Source organism: Balaenoptera physalus, assembly GCF_965194825.1.
Source record: "Balaenoptera physalus genome assembly, chromosome: 9".
In the NCBI taxonomy this organism is placed as follows: domain Eukaryota; kingdom Metazoa; phylum Chordata; class Mammalia; order Artiodactyla; family Balaenopteridae; genus Balaenoptera; species Balaenoptera physalus.
The window spans coordinates 61830552-61842807 of NC_138888.1; the positions used below are offsets into that span (position 1 = coordinate 61830552).

Sequence of the window (12256 nt, forward strand, 5' to 3'; positions counted from 1 at the left end):
ATCTGGGGTGAGGCCCGGCACGAAATTGCTTTAAAACTTCCCGCCTGACTCCACCAGTCTCGGGAGAGGAGCGCCATCGTGTGTCCGAACCTTAAGTCCCGCCCCATCTCGCCGGAAGCGGCCACAGGTGGGAGCACATCCAGGCCCCGGAGGCAGGCGCGCTCCCTTTGAGATACTCTGGGCAGAGACGCTGCGTGCGCCCTCCCGACCGCTGGGGGGCGAACGGCGCGCAATCAGCGTCCGTTTTCCGGCGCGCGGCCAGGGCGACCCCAGACATGCGCATGCTCCGGTGCGTCCCGGAGGTCGCCCGCGCCGGTGTTTAACCGCGTGTGGTGTGAATTTAAGGGCATCATGTTATGAAGAGATGGGGGCTGCGGTGATTCGCGCAATCAGGAATTTCAACCTAGAGAACCGGGCAGAACGGGAAATCAGCAGGATGAAGCCCTCCGCCGCTCCCAGGCACCCCTCCACCAAGAACCTCCTGCGAGAGCAGATGAGCAGTAAGTGGGCCAGGGCGCGTGGGGCCTCGCGATGCGGGCTGCCTGTGCGGGCTGGGCAGTTCCACGCCGGTGGACCTCGGTCCAGTGGTGGGGGTGACCGGGGTCGGCTGCAGTCACTCGGGTCAGCCGAACGCGGGAAGGGGGAGCCACCAGGCCGGTGACATTGAGACAGTCCCCTTGCGCTCGCGGTGGAGGCGGCGGCTCCGCCTACTTCGTAGTGCTGGCGGTGTTAGCTTGTGACCCCGCTGCCCCTGCCCTCGCCGGCTTTTGTCATTAATGCTCAGTGACTTGATACAAGGAATCAAAATCAAAAGGGATCGTGTGCAAGAGAACTCTCTAGATGTCTTCACAGAATGATAGACACCGAGCTTGACCTAGCATTTTGAGTTACACTTAAAACATGTTCTGTAGTGTTCGAGTGATTGTTGATTAAGCAAAAAATTAAAAGTGACTGGCTTGTGTTAAGTGTTTAGGATCTTAGAGGAAATTTTCTTTGGCTTTAAATATTGTGACATTCTTTTTCTTTCCTTAGGCCATCCAGAAATTAAGGGAGAAATTGCTAGGAAAGATGACAAACTGCTGTCATTACTAAAAGATGTGTATGTCGATTCCAAAGATCCCGTGTCTTTTGTGCAGGTAATGTGTGTTTTAATTAAGTAAATACATAATTTAACCCTTTGGGGCTCCAGGAGAATGACCAAGAGAAGTGTAAATAGTAAAAAAGAGAGTGAGCGCTCTGCAAGTGTAAAAATGTCAGTGTGCTTGTGACCAGAATGCAGAGCATTGGCAAAGTTGAAGCACAGCAGTCTAAGCCAGACACATATGCCTCCGTTCATTGGATATTTTCCGAAATTCTAAAAGACTTGTGAAAGTAGTGATTGTGTGCAACTCGGTGAATTATTTGGTATTATTTCAGAATTTGTAGGATTTGGTAAGGTATTCTAGTGGTTGTCATTGGAATGACCAAGGGAGGGCTTTAATACTATTTTCTCATACTTCAGTGGATTGAGGTATGTTTTAATCTCAGAGATTCCTTTAGTGTTATGTTGTTGGTGCTTGTTTTTTTTTTTTATTTTGTTTTTTAAGAATATTATTAAGATAGAATACGTAAAGATAGGGAGATCACAGAATACACTGGGAACGGGAACGTGTATGTAAGTGCCAGGCACAAGTGCTTTGCATACAGAGAACAAAACATCTCTAGTCCTTGCTTTCACGGTGCTTATAGTGTTGTGAGGGACACAGGCATTAAACAGATGAGCAACCATAGGTACATAATTACTAATAACTCTCCGAAGGAGAAATATAGGCACTGTGAGCATATCAGAGGGACCTTTTTGAGACTGAAGGATCAGGGATGGTTTCTGAGGAAGTGACATTCAAACTCAGGCCTGAAGGATGGGTGGGAGTTAACCAGATGAGTTTGTGGGGCAGGAAGGTTCTAAGTAGGAGGAAGAGTTTGACTGAAGGAGAGGGAATTGCCAATGACAATTCCTATCTTTCCATTCTAAAATTCTCTGGTTGTCTCTCTCTGTAGATAGGCAATAGACAGTTTGCACAGATAAAGTTATTAGTATGATTTTCACTAGAGAAGAGATATAAAACTCATGTACAATAAGGTATGTAAATTGTTGCACACAGTAGCAGTTATAGGGTTCAATTATCACCATATACTCATAAGAAATATATGTATGGGGTTGATGTTCATGTTCTTTATGTTATTTTTAGGCAGGAGTTAGATAATATTTCTAAGTATTGTTTCTCTCACATGTACTTACTCATTCGAAAATTGGCTCTTGGGGAGCAAAAAACATTTAGCACTTCTTATGTGTAAAACACAGAAATGTAGTTATAATACATAGGAGATATACAGTGGTATTAAAATTTCTTGGGAGGGTATTAGGAAAAGTCTGAAAAGACTCACGCAGAGTGATAATGAAGAAAAGGTTGAAGTGCCTATTTATGTTCTATGTCCCTTTTTTTCTTTTGGGCAGTTCATAATTTTCTTAATGATTTGTGATGTCTCTGGACATCAGTGGAAAGTGAAGAAGTTGTTAGGAGTATTTCAGGCCAGAGTTACAGTATGAAGATAGGAGAGAGTGTGATGCCTTTAGAGTTCAGAACAGTTAGGAGAAAGTATGAGGAATGAATTTGGGAGAACTGAGGTGGGGTAGAGAGTAACAGGGGCCAGATCATGAAGATCCTTATTTGTCTTGCTAAGGAATTTGAGTTTTATCCTGAGGGTGGTGGGAAGTCATTGAAGAGTTTCCTGTCGAACAGTGACATCAGATTTGCTTCATTCTGGGGGCAGTTTTGAGAGTGGGCTGGGAAGGAACGAAATGCATTTTATCTAGTTAGAGGAGACCAGGGTTTTGCAGTAGTTCCTGCAAGAGACGTTGGCTTGGACAAGGGTGATTTAGTGACTGGGAGAGAAGTGAATGGGTTGGAGAGTGACTTAGGTAGTATCAGCAGGATTTGGTCGTTGATTGCCTGTAATGAGAGAGAGGGGGAGATGTAAGGTATCACGTAAGGGAAGCTCTGGGTTTTGGAGTGGGATATGGGAGGTGGGTGGTATTAGTCACTGAGCTAGAGGGTATGGGGATAGAATCGGATTTTCAGAGGAAAAGGATAAGTTCAGTTTTAGACATGTTGATTTTGATGTGCTTATAGATTATCCAAGTAAAGATGCCATTTGTCATTTGGGAATTTGGATCTGGAAGTCAGGAGAAAGGTCAAGGTTTGAGATCAGATTCAAGAGTCATTAACACATAGATAGTAATAATAAGGGGGTGTGTGGGATTGCTTGGGAGGAATGTGTAGAGTGAGAAGACAGCCTGGGCTAGAACTTGGTGCACACTAACATTTACGGGGCATCTGAAGGGAAATAGTCCACAAAAGAAACAGAAGGAACCGCTACAGAGACAGATGGAAAACTAGGAGAGGGGTGGTATGGAAACCAAAGGAAAGATAGTTGTGGGTCCATGGGAGTGGTCAGCAGTGTCAGGTGCTGTAGTGAGTTCAGATAAAGCCTGAAAAGTGTCCTCTGGATGCAGATCTAATCCTCTGGATTTGAGATCACAAGTATCTCTTTTAAACTTGAACTAAAAAGAAGGAAACTGGTCATAAAAGAAGTGTTGGTTTTGGGTTTGGTGGGTGTTTGTAAAATTTGGTGACTACAGCATTTTCATATTTTGACCAAACAGCAGTAATAGGCAGGGTGCATTTGAAAGGAAAGGTAAAGAGGGATGGTTGGTGTAGCTGATAGAGGAATGGAATACAGAGCACAAATGCAAGGGTTAAGCTTGGGTGGGACAGACAGATGGAAAGACGGGTGTTATAGGTAGTTTTATTTATATTTATTGCGGTCTTGGAGGCATTAGTTTATTTTCTCTGAAGAGGCAAGATCTCTAGCAATATTCGAATTCATTCAAGGTGTTTGGAGGCACTGAATATGAAATACAAAACTAGGAAACAGAATGGAGATTATCAAGTATGCCGTTAGAGCAGCATCAGAATCCTGCCCTTCTAAAGCAGTTTTTTATGTTTTCTAATCAGTGCATTATTGTTGTTCTTTTAATATATATGAAATAATGTGGTAAGTGGATGGTATACATTTGATTATTATTTTCTAGAACTACCTAAATTTTCTAATGATTGACTTATGGTTATGAAATGGTGATATGGCAAAAGTGCCATTGAACTATGACTCATTGTAATGAGAAAATATAGTTTAGAAAATCATGGGTAGTATTTCTTTGAAGAAGAATAATAAAGATTCTAGAATCATGAAAGTAGGTGTCAAATCTTTGCTCTCATCTTGAAAGCTTATTTTTTGGTTTTTGTTTCTTGATACTAGGTAAAGGATGCTGGAACACCTCAGAAGCCAAAGGAGTTCAGGTTGCCAAAAGACCATCATTCTGATATGATGAATGTTAAGAACATTCCCAAAGGCAAAATTTCCATTGTAGAGGCACTGACACTTCTCAATAATCATAAACTTTATCCAGACACATGGACTGCTGAGAAAATAGCTGAAGAGTACCATCTAGATCAGCAAGATGTAAATTCCCTTCTCAAATATTTCGTTACTTTTGAAGTCAAAATCTTACCCCCTGAAGGCAAGAAAGCAATACAATCAAAATGAAGAGAATCTTGAAATGACTTTTCCTTTATGTACTCTGCATCCCTGTACCCTGTTTATTTTCTCATTTTTAGCATATTAAATTATATAAATTACCAAATGTGTTAAGCTCCCTCCTTGTGAGAGCATGCTATTTATTGAGCTCTGCTGAATTTTCAGGATTGCTGTTAGAATTAATTTTGTTCTCTTTTAAACTTTAATTTGGTTTAGGCATATGTTCTTATGTAATATCAGCATGACTAGTCAGCACATGTATAAATTTATTATAAATAAAAGAGTTATTGTACTTTAGGCAAGTCATATCATCAGCTTTTAAATTGATCATATAACCTCTTGGGAAATGTCCTGAATCCCTTGTTTAACATTCAAAGCTTCACCTTCCAATTTTGGTGGTTAGTTTATGTATGAAATAACTTTTTAAAAATATAAACAGGAATTGGCGTGTTTAAAATTTTAGCAGTTTCTGCTTTGACAAACAGGTAAGTTCAAAAGCTTTCAGAGAGACAGGCATAGTGGAACCTATCTGAAAAAAATAACTTTTCTCTGGACTTAGCATAGAAATACAAGAAAATTTTAAAGAGTGGATAAATCAGAGAACTATGGTAAATTGAATTTGGTGATCAGATACATATTTTTTTTCTAATTTAAATGCTGGTTGAAAGAAGAGAAAAAATAGCAAGTAGAAATATAAAGTGTGATCACTGGAAGGGACTTAGGAAATTGCTGCTTCATCCATTTAACAAACCTCTGAGCACAGTGTGTGCCAGTACTAGGGTCTTAAGTGAGATTGCGTAACTTGAGCTCTGTCATATTACTACCTGTGGGATTTCTGGGTCGATTGTGTAACCTCTTTGAGATTGAATTTCCTCTATAAAAAGTATAGTGCTGCCTGATTAAATCGAAGGGTTACTGTGAAGATACATAAGATAACAAAGGACTACAAAGGACTGAACAAATTCGACTTATTTTTTTCCAACTGAGAAGAGCAGCCTGGGGACGTTTCATGACCCAGCTAAGATTATTCTGTAGTTTATGACATAGCCAGGCCCAGAATTTAGGTTTTCAAAGTCTTAGTGGTATGTTTTATTCAAAAAATATATCTCAAAAGTGTAGAAGGTGTGAGTTGTGGGAATCTTCAGAGAATGTGGTAAGAAAAATTCCAGGTTATCAGTGTCTTTCTGAGGGAAGACAGGCATTGCCTACTTTCCAGGGATTTCCCTGGAAATGGTATGGAAGTTGCTGAGGAATTCAGCATGATGATGGAATGAGGCATTTGTAATGCTGAGAAGAGAAAAACTGACTGAGATGGGGAAGTTTTAAGCTGTATTCAAATGCAGTTTCATTATGTGAATAAACTATACCTACCTTATATTTGGTTCAAAACTAGTTCTTTTAAGAAAAAAAGAATTCTTAATATAAAAATGTATTTTAAGACTCCGATAACTCAATTATCAAAACTGTCTTCTTTTACCAAATAAAGGTCAATACTTGTACTTGAATCACTAATACTGCTATTTCTGAGCCATCTTCCCTATTCAAATCTACACTGTGGTTAGGCAGCTGTAAATATAGCTGTTGTTATGTGGTGTCACATGATAAAATAAAGTACTTCCCATATCATTCATTGGCCTATTACTGCTTTTTATTACAGGTAGGAGAGTGCTGGGTAATAGTGGTGTCACAGAAGGCATGGAGTTGAGATTCAGAAAAATCTAGAGGTAGATCTCAGCGTCCCTCTAGCCATATGATGTTAGAAATGTCCTCAACTGTAGAACAGGTAATAATTGCTAACATCTTAAAAGCAGTTACTGTACTAGGCATTGAACAAGTAAATTTATTAACTTGCTTAATAGTTACCACAGGCATGAGGATAAGTACTGTTAACCATATTTTACAAGGAAAATTTCAGCATAGAGATGTAAAGTAACTTTTAAAAGATTACCTAGCAAACGTTGGAACCTGGATTTAAACCCTCGTAGGTTATTTTCAAAACCCTGTGCTCCTAATTACTACACTATGTTTTCTGTCTGTGGGATTATAAGAATTAATTGAGGAGGGACCTTCAAGATGGCAGAGGAGTAAGACGTGGAGATCACCTTCCTCCCCACAGATATATCAAAAATACATCTACACGTGGAACAACTCCTACAGAACACCCAGTGAACACTGGCAGAAGACCTCAGACTTCCCAAAAGGCAAGAAAATCCCCACGTACCTGGGTAGGGCAAAAAAGAAAAAACAGACCAAAGAATAGGAATGGGACCTGAACTTCTGGGAGGGAGCTGTAAAGAGGGAAAAGCTTCCACACACTGGGAAGCCACTGGTGGAGACGGGGGGCAGGTAGGGGGGAAGCTTCAGAGCCACGGAGGAGAGCGCAGCAACAAGGATGCAGAGGGCAAAGTGGAGAGATTCCCGTGCAGAGGATTGGTGCCGACCAGCACTCACCAGCCTGAGAGGCTTGTCTGCTCACCCACCGGGGCGGGCAGGGGCTGGGAGCTGAGGCTCAGGCTTTGGAGGTCAGATCCCAGGGAGAGGACTGGGGTTGGCTGCGTGAACACAGCCTGAAGGGGGCTAGTGTGCCACAGCTAGCCAGAGGGAGTCCGGTAAAAAGTCTAGACCAGCCTAAGAGGCAAGAGACCATTGTTTCAGGGTGTACGAGGAGAGGGGATTCCTTCCCCATGTTCCCACAGAAGGCAGAGCACCGCCTAAGTGAGCTCCAGAGATGGGTGGGAGCCACGGCTATCAGCTTGGACCCCAGAGAAGGGCATGAAAATGCTAACGCTGCTGCCGCTGCCACCAAGAATCCTGTGTGCAAGCACAGGTCAGTATCCAACCCCCCGCCCCTCACCGGGATCCTGTGCAGCCTGCCACTGCCAGTGTCCCATGATCCAGGGACAACTTCCCTGGAGAACACACGGCACGCCTCAGGCTGTTACAACGTCATGGCGGCCTCTGCTGCCACAGGCTCGCCCTGCATTCCAATTATGACTACCATACCCCTCCCTCTCACCAGCCTGAGTGAGCAAGAGAGCGCTAATCAGCTGCTGCTTTAACCCCCTCCTGTCTGGGCAGGGAACAGACTCCTGAGGGTGACCTACACGCAGAGGCGGGCCCAAAACCAAAGCTGAACCCCAGGAGCTGTGCAAACAAAGAAAAGAAAGGGAAATCTCTCCCTGCAGCCTCAGGAGCAGCAGATTAAATCCCCACAATCAACATGATGAACCCTGAATCTGAAGAATACCTGAGTAGACAACGAATGTTCCCAAATTGAGGCGGTGGACTTTGGGAGCAACTGTAGACTTCAGGTTTGCTGTCTGAGACTGATTTGTTTCTGATTTTTATGTTTATCTTAGTTTAGTTTTAAGTCCTTGTTATCATTGGTGGATTTATTGTTTTTGTTGCTCTCTTCTTTTTTCTATTATTTTTTTATTTTAATAATTAAAAAAAAATTTTTACTATTTATTTATTTATTTTTTCTCCCTTCTCTCGGAGCCGTGTGGCTGACAGGGTCTTCATGCTCTGGCAGGCCTGAGCCTCTGAGGTGGGAGAGCCGAGTTCAGGACATTGGTCCACCAGAGACCTCCTGGCTCCACGTAATATCAATCGGTGAGAACTCTCCCAGAGATCTCCATCTAAACGCCAAGACCCAGCCCCACCCAATGGCCAGCAAGCTCCAGTGCTGGACATTCCATGCCAAACAACTACCAAGACAGGAACACAACCCCACCCATTAGCAGAGAGGCTACCTGAAATCATACTAAGTTCACAGACACCCCAAAACACACCACTGGACTTGGCCCTGCCCACCAGAAAGACAAGATCCAGCCCCACTGACCAGAAAACAGGCAGCAGTCCCCTCCACCAGGAAGCCTACATAAGCCACTGAAACAACCTCACCCACTGGAGGCAGACACCAAAAACAATGGGAACTACGAACCTGCAGCCTGAGAAAAGGAGACCCCAAACACAGTAAGTTAAGCAAAATGAGAAGACAGAGAAATATGCAGCAGATGAAGGAGCAAGGTAAAAACCCACCAGACCAAACAGATGAAGAGGAAATAGGCAGTCTACCTGAAAAATAATTCAGACTAATGTTAGTAAAGATGATCCAAAATCTTGGAAATAGAATGGAGAAAATACAAGAAGCGTTTAACAAGGGCCTAGAAGAACTAAAGAGCAAACAAATAATGATGAACAACACAATAAATGAAATTTAAAATTCTCTAGAAAGAATCAATAGTACAATAACTGAGGAAGAAGAATGGATAAATGACCTGGAAGACAAAATAGTGGAAATAACTGCCACAGAGCAGAATAAAGAAAAAGGAATGAAAACAATTGAGGACAGTCTCAGAGACCTCTGGGACAATATTAAATGCACCAACATTCAAATTATAGGGTTCCCAGAAGAAGAAGAGAAAAATAAAGGGTCTGAAAAAATATTTGAAGAGATTATAGTTCAAAACTTCCCTAACACGGGGAAAGAAAATAGTCAATCAAGTCCAGGAAGCACAGACAGTCCCATAGAGGATAAATCCAAGGAGAAACATGCCAAGACACATATTGATCAAGCTATCACAAATTAAATACAAAGAAAAAATAATAAAAGCAGCAAGGGAGAAGCAACAAATAATATACAAGGGAATCCCCGTAAGGTTAACAGCTGATCTTTCACAGAAACTCTACAAGCCAGAAGGAAGTGGCAGGACATATTTAAAGTGATGAAAGGGAAAAACCTACAACCAACATTACCCAGCAAGGATCTCATTCAGATTTGATGGAGAAATTAAAACCTCCACAGACAAGCAAAAGTTAAGGGAATTCAGCACCACCAAACCAGCTTTACAACAAATACTAAAGGAACTTCTCTGGGCAGGAAACACAAGAGAAGGAAAAGACCTACAATAACAAACCCAAAACAATTAAGAAAATGGTAATAGAAACATACATATTGATAATTACCTTAAATATAAATGGATTAAATGCTCCAAGCAAAAGACATAGACTGGCTGAATGGATACAAAAACAAGACCCGTATATACGCTGTCTACAAGAGACCTACTTCAGACCTAGGGACACATACAGACTGAAAGTGAGTGGATGGAAAAAGATATTGCATGCAAATGGAAATCAAAAGAAAGCTGCAGTAGCAATTCTCATATCAGACAAAAGAGACTTTAAAATAAAGACTATTACAAGAGACAAAGAAGGACACTACATAATGATCAAGAGATCAATCCAAGAAGAAGATATAACAATTGTAAATATTTATGCACCCAACATAGGAGCACCTCAATACATAAGCCAAATGCTAACAGCCATAAAAGGGGAAATCGACAGTAACACAATCATAGTAGGGGACTTTAACACCCTACTTTCACCAACGGACAGATCATCCAAAATGAAGATAAATAAGGAAACACAAGCTTTAAATGATACATTAGACCAGATGCACTTAATTGCTATTTTAGGACATTCCATCCCAAAACAACAGAATACACATTTTTCTCAAGTGCTTATGGAACATTCTCCAGGATAGATCATATCTTGGGTCACAAATCAAACCTCGGTAAATTTAAGAAAATTGAAATCATATCAAGTATCTTTTTGGACCACAATGTTATGAGACTAGATATCAATTACAGGAAAAAAAAACCTGTAAAAAATACAAACTCATGGAGGCTAAAGAATACACTACTAAATAACCAAGAGATCACTGAAGAAATCAAAGAGGAAATCAAAAAATATCTAGAAAAAAATGACAATGAAAAGACGTTTTCAAAACCTATGGGATGCAGCAAAAGCAGTTCTAAGAGGGAAGTTTTTACCAATACAATCCTACCTCAAGAAACAAGAAAAATCACAAATAAACAACCTAACCTTGGGGCAAGGCACAAGTTTTGAAAGAATGACATAGCCCAAGGACGTGACATAAACGGATTAGAACCAAATGGGTCCAAGATGGTGGACAAGTTGACTTCCACTAGACCTTGAGCCTCAGTATATGCTCATTGTAACACATCAGCAAGCTAAATAAAACACCCACAGGCACCATGACAGTTCTAAGGTGACCGTAAAGATCAAAAAGTGGGCGATGGCCCAATTCCTGCAAATCCCTGCCCCTTCCTGAAATAGCTGGAATACTCCCACTCATTAGCCTATGAAATTACCCACCACTATAAAAACTGACAACCCCATACCCTGGTGCCTTTCTCATCTTCTGAGATGGCCCACACTCTGTGCAGTGTGTTTCTCTCTAAATAAATCCACTTCTTACCTAAAAAAAACCCAGAAAAACAAAAACCTAACCTTACACCTAAAGCAATTAGAGAAAGGACAAAAAAAAAGAATTCCAAAGTTAGCAGAAGGAAAGACATCATAAATATCAGATCAGAAATAAATGAAAAAGAAATGAAGGAAAAAATAGCAAAGATCAATAAAACTAAACACTGGTTCTTTGAGAAGATAAACAAAATTGATAAACCATTAGCTAGGCTCATCAAGTAAAAAAGGGAGAAGACTCAAATCAACAGAATTAGAAATGAAAAAGGAGAAGTAACAACTGACACTGCAGAAATACAAAGGATCATGAGAGATTACTGCATGCAAATATATGCCAATAAAATGCACAACCTGGAAGAAATGGACAAATTCTGAGAAAAGCACAACCTTCCGAGACTGAACCTGGATATAATAGAAAATATAAACAGACCAATCACAAGCACTGAAATTGAAAGTGTGATTAAAAATCTTCCCACAAACAAAAGCGCAGGACCAGATGGCTTCACAGGCAAATTCTATCAAGCATTCAGAGAAGAGCTAACACCCATCCTTCTCAAACTATTCCAAAAAATTGCAGACGAAGGAACACTCCCAAACTCATTCTATGAGGCCACCATCACGCTGATACCAAAACCAGACAAAGATGTCACCAAAAAAGGAACTACAGGCCAAAATCACTGATGAACATAGATGCAAAAATCCTCAACAAAATACTGGCAAACAGAATCCAGCAGCACATTGAAAGGATCATATACCATGATCAAGTGGGGTTTATCCCAGGAATGCAAGGATTCTTCAGTATACGCAAATCTATCAATGTGACACACCTTATTAACAAACTGAAGAATAAAAACCATATGATCATCTCAATAGATGCAGAAAAGGTTTTGACAAAATTCAACACCCATTTATGATAAAAGCCCTGCAGAAAGTAGGCATAGAGGGAAACTACGTCAACATAATAAAGGCCATATATGACAAACCCACAGCCAACATCATCCTCAATGGTGAAAAACAAACCATTTCCTCTAGGGTCAGGAATAAGATAAGGTTGCCCACTCTCACCACTATTAGTCAACATAGTTTTGGAAGTTTTAGCCATGGCAGTCAGAGAAGAAAAAGAAATAAAAGGAATCCAAATCTGAAAAGAAGAAGTAAAACTGTCACTGTTTTCAGGTAACATGATACTACACATAGAGAATCCTAAATATGCTACCAGAAAAGTACTAGAGCTAATCGATGAATTGCTAAAGTAGCAGGATAAAAAATTAATGCAGAGAAATCTCTTGCATTCCTATACACTAAGGATGAAAAATCTGAAAGAGAAATTAAG

The 12256-nt window shown here is 40.9% G+C and overlaps 1 protein-coding gene across 1 annotated transcript; it reads left to right on the forward strand.

Moving 5' to 3' along the window:
- Positions 1-201: 201 nt before the first annotated feature.
- On the forward strand, positions 202-6010 carry NDUFAF4 (NADH:ubiquinone oxidoreductase complex assembly factor 4). Its single transcript, XM_082475492.1, has 3 exons — positions 202-500; positions 1033-1136; positions 4357-6010. The coding sequence occupies exons 1-3, from the start codon at positions 365-367 to the stop codon at positions 4642-4644; spliced, it is 528 nt and encodes a 175-aa protein (XP_082331618.1). The 5' UTR covers positions 202-364; the 3' UTR covers positions 4645-6010.
- Positions 6011-12256: the final 6246 nt, after the last annotated feature.

Bases quoted from the DNA above. Each gene is read 5' to 3' on its own strand.
- NDUFAF4 (XM_082475492.1), top strand. From the start codon at position 365: ATGGGGGCTGCGGTGATTCGCGCAATCAGGAATTTCAACCTAGAGAAC. The intron at 501-1,032 runs GTAAGTGGGCCA...TTCTTTCCTTAG, and splicing joins CCTGCGAGAGCAGATGAGCA to GCCATCCAGAAATTAAGGGA. The intron at 1,137-4,356 runs GTAATGTGTGTT...TCTTGATACTAG, and splicing joins ATCCCGTGTCTTTTGTGCAG to GTAAAGGATGCTGGAACACC.